The sequence below is a fragment of the Artibeus jamaicensis genome, unplaced genomic scaffold, assembly GCF_021234435.1.
Source record: "Artibeus jamaicensis isolate MK-2021 breed Jamaican fruit bat unplaced genomic scaffold, CSHL_Jam_final scaffold_916, whole genome shotgun sequence".
NCBI classification, from domain to species: domain Eukaryota; kingdom Metazoa; phylum Chordata; class Mammalia; order Chiroptera; family Phyllostomidae; genus Artibeus; species Artibeus jamaicensis.
The window spans coordinates 25882660-25904349 of NW_026522059.1; the positions used below are offsets into that span (position 1 = coordinate 25882660).

General features: G+C 39.6%; 1 protein-coding gene across 8 annotated transcripts in view; it reads left to right on the top strand.

Moving 5' to 3' along the window:
* Positions 1–21690, top strand: part of UBR5 (ubiquitin protein ligase E3 component n-recognin 5) — a 121094-nt gene that overhangs the window by 82938 nt on the left and 16466 nt on the right. For 5 of the 8 annotated variants that reach the window (XM_037133342.2, XM_037133345.2, XM_037133348.2 and 2 more), the window contains exons 28-47: positions 515–606; positions 1755–1901; positions 2016–2134; positions 2216–2342; positions 2433–2562; positions 3651–3811; positions 3933–4172; positions 8333–8456; positions 9050–9161; positions 10171–10302; positions 10685–10942; positions 11496–11764; positions 12111–12322; positions 14465–14695; positions 15195–15268; positions 16720–16892; positions 16992–17105; positions 17934–18154; positions 19506–19626; positions 19710–19814. In XM_037133342.2, coding sequence (XP_036989237.2) covers positions 515–606; positions 1755–1901; positions 2016–2134; positions 2216–2342; positions 2433–2562; positions 3651–3811; positions 3933–4172; positions 8333–8456; positions 9050–9161; positions 10171–10302; positions 10685–10942; positions 11496–11764; positions 12111–12322; positions 14465–14695; positions 15195–15268; positions 16720–16892; positions 16992–17105; positions 17934–18154; positions 19506–19626; positions 19710–19814 — 3162 coding nt within the window. The remainder of the gene's footprint in view (positions 1–514; positions 607–1754; positions 1902–2015; positions 2135–2215; positions 2343–2432; positions 2563–3650; positions 3812–3932; positions 4173–8332; positions 8457–9049; positions 9162–10170; positions 10303–10684; positions 10943–11495; positions 11765–12110; positions 12323–14464; positions 14696–15194; positions 15269–16719; positions 16893–16991; positions 17106–17933; positions 18155–19505; positions 19627–19709; positions 19815–21690) is intronic. The other 3 variants (XM_037133344.2, XM_037133347.2, XM_037133350.2) reach the window with 2 other exon arrangements.

Below are 21690 nucleotides of genomic sequence, written 5' to 3' on the forward strand. Positions count from 1 at the left end.
GGAGAGAAATGTCAATGCATGGTTGCCTCTCATGCATCCCCTGCTGGGGACTGGCCTGCAACCCAGGCATGTGCCCTGACTGGGAATCGAACCACAATCCTTTTGTTCACAGGCCCGCACTCAATCCACTGAGCTACACCAGCCAGGGCAAAAAAATAGTTTTTATTGAAGTCCTAAATAAAAGAGGCAGAAGAGTTGAGTCTTAATTATGGGATATCATGAAAATTGGAAATCTTGACTGGGTAGTATAATCCAATCCATAGCTCTTGATATAAATTTTATAACTATAATTTTTTTCCTGGATGATGTAAATTATTTTTGCCCTACTGGGAATAGCTGATTTGCCTTTGTCTAATGTTGTTAAATGTGTATTCGCTGTACCTTTCTATGACTTTGTTTCCAGGGCACATTAATTTTGCTCTGCTGTTGTGATTGAATCGTTACAGAAAATACCAGGAATAATTATTATGATGAGGCATACATACCACTTTTTAACTATACTCTTTTAATTTAGGATATTTTTGAGTGTCGAACTTGTGGTTTGCTGGAGTCTCTCTGTTGCTGCACGGAATGTGCAAGGGTTTGTCATAAAGGCCACGACTGCAAGTGAGTACAGTCTCGTTTACGCTAATATTATAAACTGCTTGGGTTTGTATTTCCACATGAAAATAATTTATACCAAGTCATGTTTGTTTCACGATTTAGAAAGCAGAGGTTTTATCAACTTTTGCCCTCTTTAAGCCAGTTTATGTGTTAAAACATGGTTCTTGATTTAAAGTGTCCTTTGAGATAAATGTTTGTTGTTTAAATAACAGTAGGCTAATATGCACAGGAAATGTGATCATACATTGTGACTAGGATCAGATTCATCTTTTGAGATGCAGCTACAGGATGATTTTGTCTATATGCTCCAGCCAAAGACTTAGTTAGGCCCCTGTAGCAGGAAATCGCATTAAGAGAATTGTAGTGAATGTTTGGCTTGTACTTCATTTACATCATAAACTAAATGTAATAACCTTTCAGTGCAGCAGTATATTTACCATGATGAGTTTGTTCTCACAGGTTTAAGAAGCAGTAAAATACCCTAGCACTAACATTCGCCGTGTGCTGCAGTCTTGCAGGGACATCAGCTGTAACTGCTGCAGATGCCTAGATAACTGTAGTTGAGGGAATTGGTTTGTAAAAACCATCTATTCTGGTTTAAAATAATGATTATGTAGGACAGGTGGAAAACTGTATTGATACTTATTTATTATTTTCATTAAAAGAATTCTATTTGTCTTCTTATTCTAAACATCTAAAAGTGATAGTCTTTATTCACTCACTGCTTACTAAGCACACTCACTGTGTGAGAAGCTATGGTGATGGTGGATAGGATCTTCCCTGCCCTCACAGAGTTGACTGTCCTGTTAGAGGACACAAGCAAGAAATGTCTGCCCATAAGGATTTGGGGGTTCATTAGATGTACATAGGAAGGCCACTTAAACTGAATTGGGGCTCTGGGGAAATAGGGAAGACATTCCAGTGGAAGTGACTATACTCGAGTCAATTAGAGCACACCCCTTCTCTTGCTTTATAGACTTCATAGCACTAAGCAATCTTTCTTGTTATGTATATGTTAAAAGTTGCACTTTGTATTTCAAAATTAACAATAAGGCTTTTGTTTGGTTTCAGTGAGTTATGCCTTCATAATTTCAATATAGACCTTTGTCTTTTTAAAAAAGTTTTTGTACTTGTGTGTAAATTCTTTATAGACTCAAACGGACGTCACCAACAGCTTACTGTGATTGTTGGGAGAAATGTAAATGTAAAACTCTAATTGCTGGACAGAAATCTGCTCGTCTCGATCTGCTTTATCGCCTGCTCACTGCTACTAATCTGGTCACCCTGCCAAACAGCAGGCAAGTGGGCTTTTTAAGATATAAATTAGGTTGAAAAAGCACAACATATCCAAGCAGTCTCTCCCCACCCCACCCCAACACACACTACGCTCACAACAGTGCTCTGTTTTGCAGGGGAGAGCACCTCTTACTCTTCCTAGTGCAGACGGTCGCCAGGCAGACGGTGGAGCACTGCCAGTACAGACCTCCTCGAATCAGGGAGGATCGTAACCGAAAAACAGCTAATCCCGAAGGTGAGTAGATTTGACAGTTATGACACATATGAAAACCAGATGTTTATTTTTGTCTTACCCACAATTTCTTTTTCTCTTTAGATTCAGATATGCCTGATCATGATTTAGAGCCCCCAAGGTTTGCCCAGCTTGCACTGGAGCGTGTTCTGCAGGACTGGAATGCGTTAAAATCTATGATTATGTTTGGGTCACAGGAGAATAAAGACCCGTATGTGTTCATTAATTTTTTTAAGATTCATGTATTTCCCATATTGGTGTAGGCGATCACAGTGCATTCTGTCTTTCCTTCCCCATCCAGCCTGAGTGCCAGCAGTAGGATAGGCCATCTTTTGCCAGAAGAACAAGTGTACCTCAACCAGCAAAGTGGCACAATTCGGCTGGACTGCTTCACTCACTGCCTTATAGTCAAGTGTACAGCAGACATCTTGGTAAGTCCTTTGAAACGGTTATTTACAAGCACATGAAAAGGATGTTTTCCTACAATTTAACTAGTTAAAACTAAGAAGTACTCATAGCTCTAATTAAGCAATACATTAAGGCAGGGTGATTTCAGTGTCTCAGTTAACAGCAGAAGCTCCTTTCATTCTAAACTGTGAATTCCTAAAATGTATGAAAAACACAACAGTATAAAAATGTTGAGAGAATTGTTCAAAATTAAAGTAACTCAGCGAAAACTCTTAAGTACTCTTTTTTCGCTGTGGAATTAGAAAAGAATATAAAGTATAAAACCCAGTGCTGGTGAGGTTATGGTAGAAAAAACACTCACACTTTGGGATGGCATGGCCTTTGGTCTTCTTTTGGAAAACAGCTTAGCAATGTCAAGAGCTGTAAAAGCATCACTGCCCTCAGAACTTGTCCTAAGGAAATAATTTATGATATGAGAGAAAATCATGTCACAGAATAATATAAAATTAAAAATGGAAATATTTGATGGATCCAGTAGTGGTGGACTGATGAATCAAATTACAGTTAATCCACTTACTGAAATGTAATGTAGCTTACTACATTACATTTGTAGCAATTAAAAAATAAGGGTTATTTTAAGTAACATTTAAAAAAACAGAAAATAACATAAAATTGGGTCTTCTCTGTAATTAATACCTACATGATAGACCATGCATAGAATGAGACTAGAAAGTTAATAATAGTGGTTAAGTGAGAAGGATGGGATTATGAGTTTATTAATGTAAATATTTGAGTCGACTTGGCTGCTTCAGAAAGCACCCTGTCATAAGTGAAACCCGTCTTCCTTGCACTTTATGTGTTTGTATTGCCCTTCTAAGGATTAATTGCTATGCACAGGACTATGCGACTGAAAACAAGAAATCAGACACTTGAGAGACTTCTAGGTCAAGCACCGTGCTGAGCATATGGCACAAATTAATCACTGACTTTGTAAAAGTTTTGCTTAAATTTATTTTGAGACTGAGAAGGTGTTAGAACTTTTTATTTCATGAATGTCTAAACAGCTTTTAAGGTGTATCAACATTAATAGACTGATTACAGTTTTTTAAAGCTTCTAGATACTCTGCTAGGTACCCTAGTGAAAGAACTCCAAAACAAATACACACCTGGGCGTCGGGAAGAGGCCATCGCTGTGACAATGAGGTTTTTGCGTTCAGTGGCCAGAGTTTTTGTCATTCTTAGTGTGGAAATGGCTTCGTCCAAAAAGAAAAAGTAAGGCATTCTTTTTGATTTTGACTTTAATAGTGTTCTGCATAAATTTTTTGTGAAAAAGATAACATGATATATATGAAAGGATTCATAAAAGATTCTGATACTGTCCTTTTTGCTTCAGCAACTTTATTCCACAGCCAATTGGGAAATGCAAGCGAGTGTTCCAGGCACTGCTGCCTTACGCGGTGGAGGAGCTGTGCAACGTGGCCGAGTCGCTCATCGTTCCTGTCCGAATGGGGATCGCACGCCCCACCGCGCCTTTCACTCTGGCCAGTACCAGCATCGACGCCATGCAGGGCAGTGAGGAGTTGTTCTCAGTGGAACCCCTGCCGCCGCGACCCTCATCTGACCAGTCTAGCAGGTAAATTTCTACCTGATAATAGACGCTGATTAATTCTTGCTCTGGAAATGTCATGTTGGCCTTACCAGAACCTTTCCATAAATATTCAGCTGATGTACATGATCATTTGTACAACAAATACTAAACTTTTACTTTGGAACATGTGAAGGCACTGTAAAAATTATGCATGTGTCTCTATGTTTAACTGACATACAGTTGTGGGTTTTGTTTTTCGTTTGGAAAGGCACTGCTTTTATTATGCCAATAAAGTTAATCTGAAAAGAAAGGTTACTTAAGACTTTCTTTCGTAGATGACATTAGTTCCTGTTCTTACCTATAAATGAGAGCTGTTGGAAGGCCAAGTTGAAGAATGAAAAGATAGAACTTTCTCTGTATCCAAAGTCTTGGGCTAGTGGGGCAAATATATAAACTAAATAACAGTCAGAATGTTGGGTTTTAAATAGTCTCTAAAACAGCCATATTAACTAGGATAGGGCTAAAACAACTCGGTAATAAAAATGTTTCTAGTTAACAAAGTTATTTAAATTTCATTCATCTTTTTTTTTTATCCCCACCCGATAGAGGGGCAGGGGAGGGAGGGAGAGAAACATTGATATGAGAGAGAGAAAAGCTTTGAATGGATACCTCTTGTACACACCCCAACTGGGGAGCAAACCTGCAGCCCAGTTATGTGATCCGACTGGAATGGAACCCATGACCTTTCTTTCGGTCTACTAGGTGACGCTCCAGCCAACTGAGGCACGTCAGCCAGGGCCATCTTTTCCATTTATTTGATAGTTTCCGTCACTAGACTGTAAGGTCATTGAGTCAGAATATTCGGAACCTAAAATGTTCTAGTGTATTTTATTTAGCACAGTGCTTCTCAGACTTTCATGTACATGCAAATCACTTGGGTTTTTATTTAAATGCAGAGGCTGGCTCTGGAGGTCTAGGTGGGCCCTGAGGTGGGTCTGAATTTCTTACGAACTGTCAGAATTCCGAAGCTGCCCGTTTAGGGGCCACACTTTGGAGTTGCAAGACTCTAGAGATATGTTTTGTTTTGTTTTTTTTAAAGATTTTACTTATTTTGTTTTATTATTTTTTTAAAGATTTTTATTTATTTATCTTTAGAGGGGAAGAGAAGGAGAGAAATATCAATGTACGGTTGCCTCTCGTGAGTCCCCTGCTGGGAACTGTCCTGCAACCTGGGCATGTGCCCTGACTGGGGAATCGAACCGCGATTGTGTGGTTCACAGGCCTGCACTCAATCCACTGAGCTACACCAGCCAGGGCTAGCGATATGTTTTTTAATAATTAAAAACCCTTTTTTTTAAATCACCATTTGTCGCCCCCCCCCCCCCACCCTCTTCCACCTCCTCACCCCCGCAATTACCACTTGCATCCATGAGTTCTTTCTCTCTAAGGCTCCAGGGCTCTTTAGAAAACACTTATTTGGTTTTCTCAAGTCTGGTTTTCTTACTGTGTGTATGTGTTACAGTGTTTTTATAAAGCTCTTTAAAACCTAAAGACCCTTCTTCCTCTTCTGAACATCCGTGTGTTACTAAGGATGGCCTGCTTTAGTATTTGGACAGTTGCCAAGTCTTGGTCCCTGAATTTCATCGGGGTTGAGTGTCTGCTCTCTCGCTGTTTGTATTCCTCCATATGCCAGTGCACGTGCCCCAGCTCTTCCTTCACTGTCGGGTCCACAGGGCACCCTGGACTCCGAATCCAGTTCGTCTGCCTCTCCCAGGGCAGCCTGCTCAACTGATGTGCTTCTAGGATTTGCTGAAAACTGTTAGAAATTAGGCTCTACATCTTCAGACTTGCCGGGTATACATCGTACTGTCAAAGGTTCTGCTAGTGAAATCCTCTTGGACTCCTGTGATACTCCTGATTCTTACACCCTGAGAGGAACCCCCAGTTAATTACATGATCCTACCTTGTTAATTCTTTGTGCACTTCCCTTGGTTTTATTTCAGAGCATCAAATTTTAAACAGATTTTGGGATCATCTCAAAAGAGTATACATGAGCCTATTCCTGTTGTTTTTTTTTTTTTTAAATCCTCAGTGGAAGAATTGGGGCAGGCTCCTTGGCTTTTTTTTTATTGCTTTTGAGAGGGGAAAAGGGAGAGTTGGTAAAAGAGAAAGAAACACTGATGTGAGAGAGAAACATTGACCGGTTTGCCTTCTCACATACACCCCAACCAGGGGTGGAACCCGCAAACCTGGGCATGTGCCCTGACGGGGAGTCAAACGCACAAGTTTCAGTCCTCGGCCGACACTCCAGCCAGCAGAGCCACGCCAGCCAGGGCCTCCTGGGTTTTAACATTCTGTCACCTTGCCCTGTTTCCTAGTTTCTTTATTAAAGTACTGTGTACTCTTAAGCGCTCCTCTTTCCTCCATTTCCCCTTGGTGTACTCTTAGGCCAACCTCACGTTTTTCCAGAAGGAGACCCTACTTCATCATCGCCAGGTAGCAGTGCTGATGTTTCACACTGCTGCTGTAATGTAGACGTCCTTGATTGTAGTACAGGATAATTAGGGTGTATTTGACCAACGTTCTAAGCATGTTTTAAGTAAAACCCAAACACTTGACCAGTTTCTGGGATTTCTTTTGTGTTGAAGGATAGATGGTGTTTATCACTCCATTGAGTATAAATTCTTAAGTTTAGTAGTTTTGCTTTTTCTGTTACTTCCTCCCATTTTTAAAAACTCTTACGTGCTTATTAAATAACCCGTGTCTATCTCTATGCCTCATACAATTAATTGTTTCTGAGATGTTGGCATGAACTAGGAACTTTCCTAAGTATTATAGATGTTTACCTGTCTGAGTCTTCCCAATAACCAGCAGATGCCACGATCAATCTAATTTTAAAATTGAGGAAACTGAGGCTCAGGTGGGTTAGGTAACAAGGCCCCACAGCTGTTGAAGTTCAGAGATATTTAGAAATCTAGATAGGCATTTTCCTTTTCCCTGTTATATTAGGCAGAGAACTAGATGGCAGAGTAGAGAGAAATTGCTGCCTGGTGCGTACTGGGAGGGTTGAGGCACCTGATTGATTAACCAACACTGGAGCCCACACCCCCTGTAGCACAGATGGCAGCCCCAGACTCGCCTGAGCGCAGCTTGTAGTTAGAAGTTCTCTTGAAGAGGCCTTTTTCTTTTAACCAGCCATGGCTGATGGAGGTTAGGTCTTTTGAAATCTGTTCCCTTATCTTGGGTTTATGTTTGGCTTCCTGCACTTGAAGGGGACAGAAGAGAAGATTGTATGATGCACCCTCCTAGTTTGCTTAGACCCCAGGCTGTCTTCTGTGAAAACTGTGGCTCCTCTAACCCCTCCAGCCCGAGATACACATTGCTCTGTGAAGGCAGAGTGTCTCAGTTGATGACTCTTCATGTGTGACTGGTTTGATCTTGTTTTTCACAGCAGCTGCAGTAAAGACATAGCAGTGTAAAACATTCAAAGGCCCTTTAACCTCTGTTAGACTGTGTTTTAAAATCTGTGAGTAAAGGATCATCTTTAGGTCACAGGGTAATTTAGCAGCCACCCGCATGTTAAATTGCATTCTGGTTCTCTCTCTTTTTATAACAGAGGCATCTGTCCTTTCTTGGCTGTTTCTCAGTCCGATTTTCAGGGAAGTGACACTCTTTTGCACCAGCCCCCCCTTTCATTATAATTCTATTTTAATATCATACTTTCAAACTGATGTCTTTTCCCCCCGTTCACACCCAAGCAAGTCAAAAGTCAGTGAGCTGGGGCAAGGGAGGCGATGTCAGGTCTCTTAAGGAGTGATCGTGTGTCAGAAGCACACTTCATTAACGATGGCTGCTGCTCTTGGAGCCCCGGAGGTTGAGGGTTGCTGGTGGTGAAAGCGGTGGAAAGGGAAAAGCCTCCCTTTAGAGTATTTCAGTGGAAGGACTCATGAAAAGTAAATGCATTAACACAGATTTGGAATGACTTTCTAAAAGCAAAAACAGTTCTGAGATTTATGAGATAAATCTTCATGATAAAATAATTTCTTTGGGTTTTATATTTTCTGAGAGACTAGATTAATTATTACTGGTTCCCAAGAATTACTCGGTCAGATTTAAAAAGCGTCCTGGCAGGTGAATCCTGGGGAACGACACTGACGTTGGAGGGGCGGCAGCCGTGGGCGCTCCTGACCGCCCTTTCCTTACAGCTCCAGCCAGTCTCAGTCGTCCTACATCATCCGGAACCCGCAGCAGAGGCGCATTAGCCAGTCCCAGCCTGTTCGGGGCAGAGACGAAGAGCAGGACGATATTGTTTCAGCAGATGTGGAAGAGGTACTTTTAATGGTTTCAGTGGTGGTATATGAGAGGCTTTTACTTGGGTGGGAAGGAGGGGAAGTAGTCACTATAAGTTTTAGTAATAGTAGCTTGCGACTATTAAATGTGTTAGTTACCCAATTTTTGCTATATGTTCTCATTTGTGGTTATATATCTTTAAAATTTTTAATAGTGCTTAATTTACTGGGTAATAGGAAGTTGGAAACATAAAATTGTATTTACCTATTAAGGGTTAATAGAAAAGATACTTAACATTAAAAAAAAACAGTTTTAGTGGTTTTGGGTAATGTATTTGAAGTAAAATACTGCGTATGTATTTTTTAGGTAAATTTTATAATGGCAGACACTTTAAAAAATTCACACTCCATACAATTGTTATACTTCTAATCTTGAGGTTCTGCATATGGGCAGTAATTATAAACTTGGAGATAGGTCAACATAATTTTTGGTAGCAAATTGTAACCAGCAGATGAAGAGTCCCTTTATTTAGGGATCCTTGTGTTTTCATTTACTAATTGCTGTGGGGGAACATTGGCAGAGAAGTGGATTTATATGTGCTTTGATTGCCTACAAATAAGATTCTGATTTAGGTTGAGGTGGTGGAGGGTGTGGCTGGAGAAGAGGATCATCACGACGAGCAGGAAGAACACGGGGAGGAAAACGCCGAGGCCGAGGGGCAGCACGACGAGCACGACGAGGACGGTACGCAGGGCACTGGAGGGGTTCCTCAGAATGAGGGAGCCAGACACCTTGGCTTGCAGGGAGAGACTAATGTGGAGAACAGCCCCATTTGCCGTAGAGGGTGAAAGATGTGCCACGTGGTTTCTGCCAAGGGAGTCCAGCATCTTTTTCAAATTTTAGGAAATCATGTGGTGTGTGTATATATACAAGTATACATACATATACATACATACATATATGTAAATATAAAATGTCCTCTTCTTCCTCTTTACCTTTTGGTTTGCCACTTCAGTTTTTTAAAGGCTTTCAGAAATTAAAATAATTACAACCGATATTATGAGACATTTGGAAATTCTGGAGAAGAAAAGTGACCCACAGTGCCACCCACATTACTCACAGTCTGCATGTCACTTACAGTTCTCCCCTGCACTGCCCCATTCCTGTGCCACGTCTTAGATGCTGCATGTCTGCATAGGAAAGTTTTGTGACTTTTTCACTTCTAATAGTCATTTTGGTCTTTTTGCTACACAGCCAACTTAACCATTCTTGTCAGTAGCCATATGATAGACTTTTTTGGAACCAGCCTTTTTGTGGTATAACTGACATACAATAAATATATCATTTTGTGTGTTTTGATATGTGAATATACCGTGAAATGCGAAGACTAGACCTTTTTAACTTCCTTCCCCTTTTGCGAGCCCAGCATGTAAAACAGATGAGAATGAAGCAGTGGACCTAGCCCAGAGCAGTGCCCACTGGCCAGAGTCCTCCTGCTCGACACTTTTTTATGTAGGGCTCTGCAGGACAGATTTTGAATTGCTGTGTAAGAATCCACTAAGTACCATGATTTACCTAGGCATCCTTTTCCTGCTAAGGAGGCAGTTAGGCTCACTGCAGTGTAGTTACCACTTCTCTCTGCCTTTCTCCCCCTTCCTTAGTTCCCTCCCTTACGATACTCTGGCTTATAGGACCTAGTCTGGACCCACAGTGAGTTTGTACTTCTTGTTTCTTGTTTAAATGTATCTGCTAGGGAGTGACATGGAATTGGACTTGTTAGCAGCAGCTGAAACGGAAAGTGACAGTGAAAGTAATCATAGCAACCAAGACAATGCTAGTGGGCGCAGAAGCGTTGTCACTGCAGCAACTGCCGGCTCAGAAGCGGGTATGTTACCTTCTCCCAGCAACTTCCCTACTGATGCTAAGGCCATGTGTGTGTTCAGCGTGAATCTGTCAAACTGTACTCTGTATGCTTAGGCACAGGGGTGACTAAACCTTTTTATAACTTTATCCTTTTACCTTAGAGATGTTAGTAAAGAAGGTATCATTTTAATGACTTTTGTTTTTCTGTTGTTTTAAATGTATTTTAAGGTTCATTTAAAAGAGTTCTTTCGTAATTAAACTATTTTAGTGATGTACTTTGTGGACTGTTGAATATAGTCTGCCATTCTATTTAATATATATGTTTTCCTGAATGAGGGGTTACACTGTAGTTTTAAATATCAACAGACTCACAATGGTTTTGGTTTTAAAAATTAAAAATTTAGGTGCAAGCAGTGTTCCTGCCTTCTTTTCTGAAGATGATTCACAGTCAAATGACTCGAGTGATTCTGATAGCAGCAGCAGTCAGAGTGACGACATAGAGCAGGAGACCTTTATGCTCGACGAGCCTTTAGAGAGAACCACGAATAGCTCCCACGCCAGTGGTGCTGCCCAGGCTCCGCGGTCCATGCAGTGGGCAGTCCGCAACACCCAGCACCAGCGGGCAGCCAGCACAGCCCCTTCCAGCACGTCCACGCCAGCAGGCGAGTCTGAAAACTTGGTATTCCTGAGAGTGCTTAATAGGTGTTTTTGGAAAGTATGCATGTTCATCTGGAGAACAAATAGTTTCATAATAGTTTTCTATTGTTTTGCTGAGGTCAAATATGAAAAGTTATTTGTATAAGCTTATATATAGAAGGGCTTCTCAATTTTTGTAACATTACCACCTCAGGCTAAATAATTGTTTATAGTAATTGTGCATTGCAGAATGATTAGCTACATCCATTAGCAACCCCCTGCCCTGGTGTGACAACCAAAATGTTGGCATACGTTGCTAAACGTCACTCTTTTGTAGGGGCAGTGGGGAAATTGCCTTGGTTGAGAACATTGTATTAATTCTTGTCTCCCTCATCATTCCCCTCCCTAAATTAGTATGCCTTAAACAGCAGAAATATCTGCTTTTACCACATTTTGCTGTTTTGCTGTTACATTTGCAAATGCAATTGATCTTTTAGCTTTCTTAAATATATACAGTATTTGAGAAACATCATTAGCCACTGACATTAGCTTATTGTGCTTGTCCTTTTTTCCTTACAGCGAGTTCAGCAGGCTTGATTTATATTGATCCTTCAAACTTACGCCGGAGTGGTACTATCAGCACGAGTGCTGCAGCTGCAGCGGCTGCACTGGAAGCTAGCAATGCCAGCAGCTACTTAACATCTGCAAGCAGTTTAGCCAGGGCTTACAGCATTGTCATCAGACAGATCTCAGACTTGATGGGCCTTATTCCCAAGTATAATCATCTCGTGTACTCGCAGATTCCAGCGGCTGTGAAACTGACTTACCAAGATGCAGTAAACTTACAGGTATGAAACCACTGAAAAGTTACTCGTTCAGATAAACTTTTTGGCTGTCAGTTATGAGAATTCCAGTATAATGGGAATTAATGTTACATTTAAATGTTTACATAATACTACTATATAGTTAAGTCCTCACTTAACGTCGTGGATAGGTTCTGTGACTTGGAGCAAACGAAACCAGTTTTACCATAGGCTAATTGATAGAAACAAGAGTTATGTTCCTACAGCATCACATCAATGAACTGACATTATTTGAGGACCTGCTGTATATCAGAGTTAACTTTATTTGGGTAGTTTTAACTATTTCAGTTTGGTTTTCACAGTTTTAACTATTTTAGTTTGGTCTTCATAGAACTATGTAGAAGAAAAACTTATACCCACTTGGAACTGGATGGTCAGTATTATGGATTCTACTGAAGCTCAATTACGTTATGGTTCTGCATTAGCATCTGCTGGTGACCCGGGACATCCAAATCATCCTCTTCATGCTTCTCAGAATTCAGCGCGGAGAGAGAGGATGACCGCACGAGAAGAGGCTAGTTTACGGACCCTTGAAGGCAGACGGTATGAAAGTCTTCATTCATGTTTATGTTTAGAAAGAACCCTTGTATTCTAGAAAGTTTTTTTACATCAGACCTTGCTCTGTTGTGAAGAAGCAACGGTTACTAATGTTACTACTTTTAAAATTGTGTAGCTGAAGCAAAACAAATTAGTTATAATCCAGGCTATTTTAAAAAATTCATTTGTATTATAGGGATCTAATACTAAATATGTGGTCATTTTTGAGGAGTTGGTTTACATCCATGTCATATTATTTCCAACTCACCTCCTCCTTTCCCCCCTTGAAAGACTTATTTTGACCATGATTGAATACGAACGTTCTTCATACTCGGGAGGGGGAAAGTCTGTATAATTACCAATGCTGTTCTGTGGTTTTTCAAATCACATTTCTTTTACCTGCTGAGTCATAAAGAACATTTCTTTGTGGATATGTTGTGTTTCCTACTCAGTCAGACGACTGTTTTCAGGACCAGGAATCGGGTGGAACATGGGTCAGTAAAACAATGGCAGTGCTGTGTGCCGGACCTAAAGTCGGGTCCCGGGGTTGGGTTCCGGCTCTGGCTCAAGCTACACAGCCTTGCTTTGGGGGAGAGATCACAAAGCAGGAAAGACAGGGGTCTTGGAGCCTGCCTAGGAAACTTAACCAGATCACAGTGGGAGCCTGCAGGAGAGGGATTAGTTGCTACTGAAGTGGGGCAGTAAAGGTCAGGAAAGGGAGAGAGCAGCTTTGAACCCGTGTGGACAGAGTTGAGGGCCTTGCTGAGGGATGGAGCAAAAAGAAGCAGAAATTACTTTTAGATTTTTAGACTTTGATTCTGAATAATAAGAAAAATAAAGAGAAAATCCTAGAGGAGTGGAATGTAGATACATACTTGCTTTTTGAACTTGTTGAGAACTGGAAGAGAAGACAAAACTGAATGCTCGGCGTAGAGATCTGGAGCAAAGGCAGGATTTTGGAGGCGCTAGGAAGCCTGCCGCACGAACAGGCACACGCCTGTTTTCATGAGGCCAGTCCACCCTGCAGAACAGTTTTGATAAGATCTTCATTGGGGACATGGTTCTTTTTCTCTTGCTCTTGCTCTAATGTAACAGCTTTATTGAGATATAATTCACATACTATATAATTCTCCCATTTAAAGTGTATAGTTCCATAGTTTTGAGTATATTCAGAGCTGTGCACAACCATCACAATTAATTTTGGAATACCTGATATCCACAAGAAACTCTATGCCTATAGCAGTCATCCCTCCTATTTTCTCCTACCTTTCAACCCTAAGCAACCACTGATTTCCTCCTCTCTGTCTCTATAGATTTGCCTATTCTGGACATTGCACATAGATGGAATCATATATGTGGTCTTTTGTGTTTGGCTTCTTTTACTTAGCATGATGGTTTTAAGGTTCATCCATGTTGTTATACAAAGAGCTGAGGCCTGAGACAGACCTCACCATACTGCTTGCCAATTCCAAAGAAGTGACCCAGAGGACTGGCTGTGAAAGACGTGGGTTTGTTAGGAATTAACGTGTGCCCTGGTGGTGGCTGGCCACAAGTTTTCTGCAACACAGGCTTTTCAGCACAGGGTTACAGAGAGTACAGAAAACAAAGCAGACGGGGGACGGGGAGACACTTGCTCACGTGGAAGCTGTGTGAGATCAAAAGACTAGCTGTTTTTCAGTTTAGGGTCCAAGCTCCCATCTATAAGCAGTTTCTCTTTGGCTGTTTCTTTACTAGCAAGCTGGCCAGGCCCACAATGTCAGGCTCGTAGTCCACTTACAGATGGCGTTTATCATATTTTCACTGATAATTGCCTGAATATATTGCCTAAGAGCTTCTTAGAAATGCAAATTTTGAAGCCTTACCCCAGACCTACTGAAACTTTGGGGGCGGGGCCAGCTATCTGTTTTACCAAGCCCCCAGGCGATTCTGATGGAAGCTGAAGTTTGAGACCATTATCTCAGGGAAGGAGTTCTGCCGACCCAAGGATACTGGAATTCCTTTTCCGTATGAAAGATCTAAAGAAGAGCCATGGCCTTAATTTGTTTTTATTTATGGATAGTCTGAGTGCTTAACTTTGCATATTTATGATAGTGGCAAACTTCATGTTTGTTTTTTTGTAAGCACTTCCATTTCTTTTTATTTCTGTAGACGTGCCACACTGCTTTCTGCTCGCCAAGGAATGATGTCTGCTCGAGGGGACTTCCTGAATTATGCTCTGTCTCTGATGCGGTCTCATAATGACGAGCATTCTGACGTCCTTCCAGTTCTGGATGTTTGCTCACTGAAGCATGTAGCATATGTTTTCCAAGCCCTTATATATTGGATTAAAGCAATGAATCAACAGACTACATTGGATACACCTCAACTAGAACGCAAAAGGTATCCATACTTGCCATGAGGTTTGTTTAAGAAATACTTATTGCTCAGTGTGGTCTTCATTAGTACATCATTGATTTTTGAGTAAGAGGAACAGCACTGTAAAACATAAATAGTGCAGGAACCTACCATGCAGGAAAGTGGGCTCGAGTCGCCATAGCTACTTCTCACTTAAAACAGGAAACCTGAGAATTCAGTTAAGCTTTACGTTGGAGATAGTTTGACCTGGTAGGTCATGTTTTCTACTGGAATTTAGGTAACCACCGACTGTTTCTTGGTGCGATTAGCTTTTTACTTCTGTTTAAGTCTTATTTTGTAATTGTACTACATTTGGCTGGTTAGTCTACCATTCCCAGAGTCTGAAACTTTATGACAGTGTTTGAAATTGGTTAAATACTTAACAAACCTTTTCAGTGTTTTTTGCATGTAGTTCCCATCATCTTTGCTTTGGTTCAGAGTAGACAAATATTTCATGTAAAACAAATCATTTGTCTTTTTGAAGGACACGAGAACTCTTGGAACTGGGTATTGACAATGAAGATTCAGAACATGAAAACGATGATGACACCAATCAAAGTTAGTGCATAGAACACCCACTAGTCTACTTCAAGGAATGGCTGCCTCAGTAGTTCCCCTCCGAGCTTTTTAACTTCATTATTTTCTGTCTGGGTGGGAATTTCTCTTTTCTTCTCTATGTCCCATTTCTTACCTTTTCTGTCCATCTTTCCTTATACATTCTTGCATTATTTGCTTCATAAATAAGGATGATTAAAGGAATGTTACAAACTTTTCAAGTTTTTTTTCTGCATAATCTTTGTATTTCTCCTGTACATTTTCTCTCATTTTGAGGTTTACCTTTACTCTCAAGTCAAGTGTGTAGGCATTACATTCAAATCTCAGTAGAATGTTTGTTAATTTTTTAATAGAAAGTTTTCTTTTTTAAATTAATAGTTTACTTATTTATTTTTAGAGGGGGAGGGAGGGAGAAAGTGAGAGAGAGAAACACCAATATGTGGTTGCCTCTATGCACCCTCAACTGGGCACCTGGCCTGCAACCCAGGCACATGCCCTGACTGGGAATCAAACCAGCAACCCTTTGGTCTGCAGGCTGGTGTTCAATCCACTGAGCCTCACCAGCCAGGGCTGTTTGTTAATATTGATGCAAAATAGATTTAGTCAAGTAAATGAGAAATGCTAATTATAACTCCAAAATATCAAACTCCGTAACAGTTAATGCAATAAAAAGAAAATACTCCAAACTCAAGAAAGTTTTGGGATCTTCTATAGTCTATCTGTAGTTTTAAGCTATTATTTCAAGTGGAATGAAAAAAATTTTTTTAATGGAGTCAGGTATTCCACTTGACTTTTATTATAAGCTAGAACTTTTAGTCAGCCCCAGAAGAGACAGTTGACCTAACTGGTAGATTTTGAGAACCCAGCCACTGCTTATTAATGTTTTCACAGCACACTTTAAGCACTGCTCAAAGTTTAACATGAGTTGATGTGCTGACTTCCTATCAGGGTTCGTAAGTGCCCAGAGATTTCCTTGTTCACCTTCTTGTAGAGGAAACAGAACTTAACAAGTAAGCAAATGGTCAAATTTCAGCCTCTGACCATCCCTTCTTTTTGGAGTCATATGTGAGCCAGGCCGTGAATGTGCTCAGGAATCTACCTGTATTCAACCTGTATTCAGATCTAAATCTGTAGAGAGATAAAGGAGAGGCTATGGGAAACTTCTGCGTAATACAAAATGAAGCAATATTTGTTGCAGCCAATATTTTTGGGTAAATTTTTATTGTTATTTAAAAGATATAAAATTTATTATTTTAACCATTTTAAACTGCTAATATTTTAAGTTACCACTTTAAAATATTATCAAAATTTTGGACTATTAACTGGTTTTGAAGTGGCATTCAAATTTATAAAGTGGTAATAAGGATTTTGGATTGAGCCAGATTAAGGTATTTTTTATCCTTCCCATTAATTAAATGATTTTTCTAAAAACCAAACATTTTCTCTATGTTTAGGTGCTGCTTTGAATGATAAGGATGATGACTCTCTTCCTGCAGAAACTGGCCAAAACCACCCATTTTTCCGGCGCTCAGACTCCATGACGTTTCTTGGGTGCATACCCCCAAACCCATTTGAAGTGCCTCTGGCTGAAGCCATCCCCTTGGCCGATCAGCCACATCTGTTGCAGGTAATTCAAATGAACTAACTGTTCTGAAGGTTTCTTTTTAATTGACTTTATTTTTTTCAAGTGTTCAATGTAACTAGAATATTTCTGCTAAAATTCCAGCCAAATGCGAGAAAGGAGGATCTTTTTGGCCGTCCAAGTCAGGGTCTTTATTCTTCATCTGCCAGTAGTGGGAAATGCTTGATGGAGGTTACAGTGGATAGAAACTGCCTTGAGGTAAGATAGTAAAAACCTTTGTAATATAGTATTTGTGAATGAGCACTTGTCCCCAAATCCAGGTTTTTGGAAATGCATTAATTCAGAATATTATGTTTCCCCAAATAATGGAAGTACCAGAAATTCCTGTTTTATGACAATAACAGGAATTCGAGCTGTTTCATTAGCCTGTTTTGAGACGACTTCACTGTGTCAGGTTGCTTCATCTGTAAAACGGTAGTTTCGTACGTGCTCTCCCTACTTCATAGAGTCGATTGTCGCCATGCTCTTGAAAATTTGTTGCTATGTGTATATAAGAGTACACATTTTATATATGTGAACATGTATAATATTAGCTTGAAACTTCTTTTTGTGTCTGGAATACAAATAAATAATAGCATTATTTATTGAATAATTCTATTTGCTGGACACTGCCTCAAGTCTTTATGGCCATGTTGGGTAGAAAATGTTTTCTTGATTTGGTGGGTAATAAATTGAGGTTTGGGGAAGGTTTCATAAATTTCATGTGGGAGTGTCTACTGTTATGTAGCTAGTTAAATAAAAGATCTAGGTTTTAGATAACAGTCTGATTTGAGAGCCTAAAATTATACTTTACTGCTTCTCCAGTGAAAAAATAATAACATGCTTAAGAGCAGGGGCAGAAGAAATTTAGTTGAATAGAATATTTCATTATCTCAATGATAAGGGGAAAGTTTGAAAGTGCAAAAGAGACATAACACAGATATTACAAAGATTTCTTTTAAAAGTTCTTGTTGGCTGCTATGGTAAATGCACTGGAATTGATGGTCAGTTTTGAAGTGTGTAACTTTTAAGTGTAAAAATTCATAGGTTCTTCCAACTAAAATGTCCTATGCTGCCAATTTGAAAAATGTAATGAACATGCAAAATCGGCAAAAAAAGGAAGGGGAAGAACAGAACATAGTGCCGGAAGAAGCCGAGAGTTCAAAACCAGGGCCATCAGCTCATGATCTTGCTGCGCAGCTGAAAAGCAGTTTGTTGGCTGAAATAGGGCTGACCGAGAGCGAAGGGCCACCTCTTACATCTTTCAGGTATGTGTTAAGGCAAGATAGGTTTTCTGTTGTATTACTTTTAGGCTATTATTATAATTGTAAGAATTCTTATTTAGATATTTTATCATTTTATTTTAGTTGTATATAATAAAATTAAACGTTATTTTTGTGTTCCCATCGTTATAAGCAGATATTTAAATAATAAATAATGGGTTTGGGCGGCTTTTTGTGACTGTGTTGTCATTGATTGGCATTATGATTTTCTCCTTACTATTGAGGAAATTCTAACACCATGTTTTATAGCCAGTGATAGATTTGTTGTCAGCAGCACAGCTGAGGAGGGGCGTCAGAATAACTGTAAAGAGGTTCCTGGATTTGTGGCTGTTGTACTCACTTAGGCTGCTTTGCCAGGTCCACAGTTGGTAATTCTCTTTCAAGAGGTAGAGTCTTCATTTTGCCAATAAAAATTTGCCAGTATACACTGTGGCTCAATATGACTCATCGCCAAATGATTTATATTATAGAGTGTCTGCTTCATGCTATTTTTGCTTACATAATGTCAGATTATATTTTTGCTTAGGAGAAATTAAAGCTGGTTTAGGAAATTCTATATACTATACATGGTCTAAAACCCATAAAAGTCAAGGAAGAATTATGGACTGGGTGGCCCAAGTGTCCTAGAAACAGCTTGGCTTGGGCTGAGATAGTTCGAGTGAGTAGAAGCAGGCAGATTGATGGAGAGGAGAACGAGAGGTAGGGAGATGAGTTAGAAAGCTGTTGTTAGTTCTGTATTAGTAGTAAAATAGGGGTGGAGGCTGAAGTAGAATATTGCCTTTTGGGATGGAAGAGAAGAGAAGCTCTGCAGGACTTGATCCCTCTGGAGGAACTGGGGAGAAGAAAAACTAGGATTGGTTTCATGTACATACAATAGGGAAGTAGATGTTACTACTGAAAGGAATCAGGAGGCAATGAATGCCATTGTAGTGAGAGGCCATGTTCAGTTTTACTGTTTTGACTTTGAGTGTCATTGGAGTGATTAGATCAACACAGTGGAAATTCTGGTTTATTGTGGAAGTGAAGTAGAGAGGGGTCTGGGAGTCACCTAGATGGAGACAGACATTGTACTTGAAGAAAAGGAGGTCAGATGAAAGATGAAGATATGAGGCAGCCTGGGTATATATCGTTACATAACGGACAGAAGGAAAAATGGAGTAAAAATGAGATGTCCTGTGAGGAATGAGTATGTACAGAAAGTTCATTAGAGAAGATGTGGTTTGAAGTATTTAAAACCTCAGAAAACTAAAAGATCAAGTAAGTTACTGTCATTGGCCAAAAGTCAGAAAGTGTTAGAGTTGGCTGACTTTCCACTCTCCCCTTAAACCTCCTCCAGGCCCCAGTGCAGCTTCATGGGGATGGTTATTTCCCACGACATGCTGCTGGGACGCTGGCGCCTGTCGTTAGAGCTGTTCGGCAGGGTGTTCATGGAAGACGTTGGAGCAGAACCTGGATCGGTATGTAGTTTCAGCGCTTTAAGTTCTACTTTGTCTATAAGAACGTATTTCAGAGAATAATTCTGTCATGCATTTTTTTTAAGATCCTAACCGAATTGGGTGGTTTTGAGGTAAAAGAATCAAAATTCCGTAGAGAAATGGAAAAACTGAGAAATCAGCAGTCAAGAGATTTATCACTAGAGGTAAAGGTATTCAGATTTTCTTATACTATACGTATAGTATGCCATTTATATGAAGTATAAAAACAAAAATTAACAATCTTGCTTAGGGTTATGTGCTGTATAGAGTTTAAAGAAAATAAATGGTAATTACACTTAGAGTAGTGGCTATCTCTGTAGTTCGTTTCTGAGGGTCCTCTCTGGATGATCAATGAGTTTTTTTTTTTAAGTATTATAAACACATGGATTTAAATGTCTTTGATGTGTTTCATGTCATTGAGGATATTATTCCAATTGATCCTGAGATAGTCTCTTTTTGGACTAGGAGTCTGGTTCCTTTTTGGCCCCTGAGTCCTTTTGACCTGACTCCAGGGATCTTTGATACCTTCCTTAGTTTTGGTACGTCTCATCAAGTATATTTCCTGTCACAGCCCGACTAGGGCAGTCATTTCTTCAAGCAGCCCTTGTTCCTTTCAGTGGGGAATTGGATTCTGAATTATATTTGTAGTCTAATCTGGGTCACTCCCGCCTCCTAGACTGGTCATTGCTTCTAGGCTTTTTTAGTGGAGAGAGGTAGAAAATGTTCCTTACCAAAAAAAAAAAAAGAAGAAGAAGAAGAAGATTGTGATGATGATGATTACCTCATAAATTCATACTGATAATCTCAATCAAATTACAGATGAAGGACCACTAGGTTGTTTTATTTTCACCTTAGTCTTTATCTCCTTTCTTCCAAACTGAATATCCAAATTCCCAACAATGCTAATAAAACCCCTTATTTGCTTTTATCCCACAGCACACACAGCAGTCTTAGAATCATGTCAACAGTACCACAAAAGGATTATTGAAAATAGCTTAAGATTCACAGTTTTTTGTCCTTAGAGCGTATTCAGTTGGGAAATGTATGGTCACATTACTTTATTTTAAAGTTAAATAATTGAAAAGTTAAAATTGAAATAATTTGTATCTATGTGGTTTTTGTTACTATCTCCATCAAATTAGGACATTTTGTTTCATTTTGCTTTTAGTTTTTAGGGATTACTTTTTTTAAGTTAGTTCTTTTATTTCCTAATTAATGAAAGATATCTACAGTGTTGCAGGGTCAATTACACAAAGAAGATGTATTTGGAGAAACCTAGTTTCCATTCCTGTTGTTGTTTCTTTACAATGTCCTCCACCCTCCAAAACCTTTCTTTTGTTTCATTTTGTTTTCCTTTTAAATTATATTTTATTGATTATGCTGTTACAGTTGTCCCAAATTTTCCCCCTCTGCCCTTCCCCAACCAGCACCCCACATTCCCACAGGCAATCTCCACCCCTTTGTTTATATACATGAGTCACGCTTGTAAGTTTTTTGGCTAGTCCATTTCCTGTACTGCACAAACTTACATCATGGCTATTCTGTAACTACCTATTTGCACTTCTTAACTCCCTCCCATCTGTCAACCATCAAAACGCTCTCTGTATCCATGATTCTGTCCCTGTTGTTCTTGTTTGCTTTGTTATTTATATTTAGATTGAACCGTTGATATGTATGTATGTGTTTATTATTACCATTTTGTTATTCACAGTTTTGATCTTACTTTTTCTTAAGTCCCTTAATATTTCATATAATAATGGTGTGGTGATGATGAACTCCTTTAGTAGTTTCTTGGCTGGGAAGCTTTTTATCTGCCCTTCAGTTCTAAATGATATCTTTGCTGGGTAGAGCAAGCTTTTCATGACTTTGAATATTTCTTACCAATTCCTTCTAGCCTGCAAATTTTTTTTTTTTTTTTTTTTGAGAAATCAGTTTAACAGTCTTATGGGAACTCCCATGTAGGTAACTAACTGCTTTTCTCTTGCTGCTTTTAAGATAATCTCTTCACATTTAAGCTTTGGCATTTTAATTATGATGTGTCTTGGA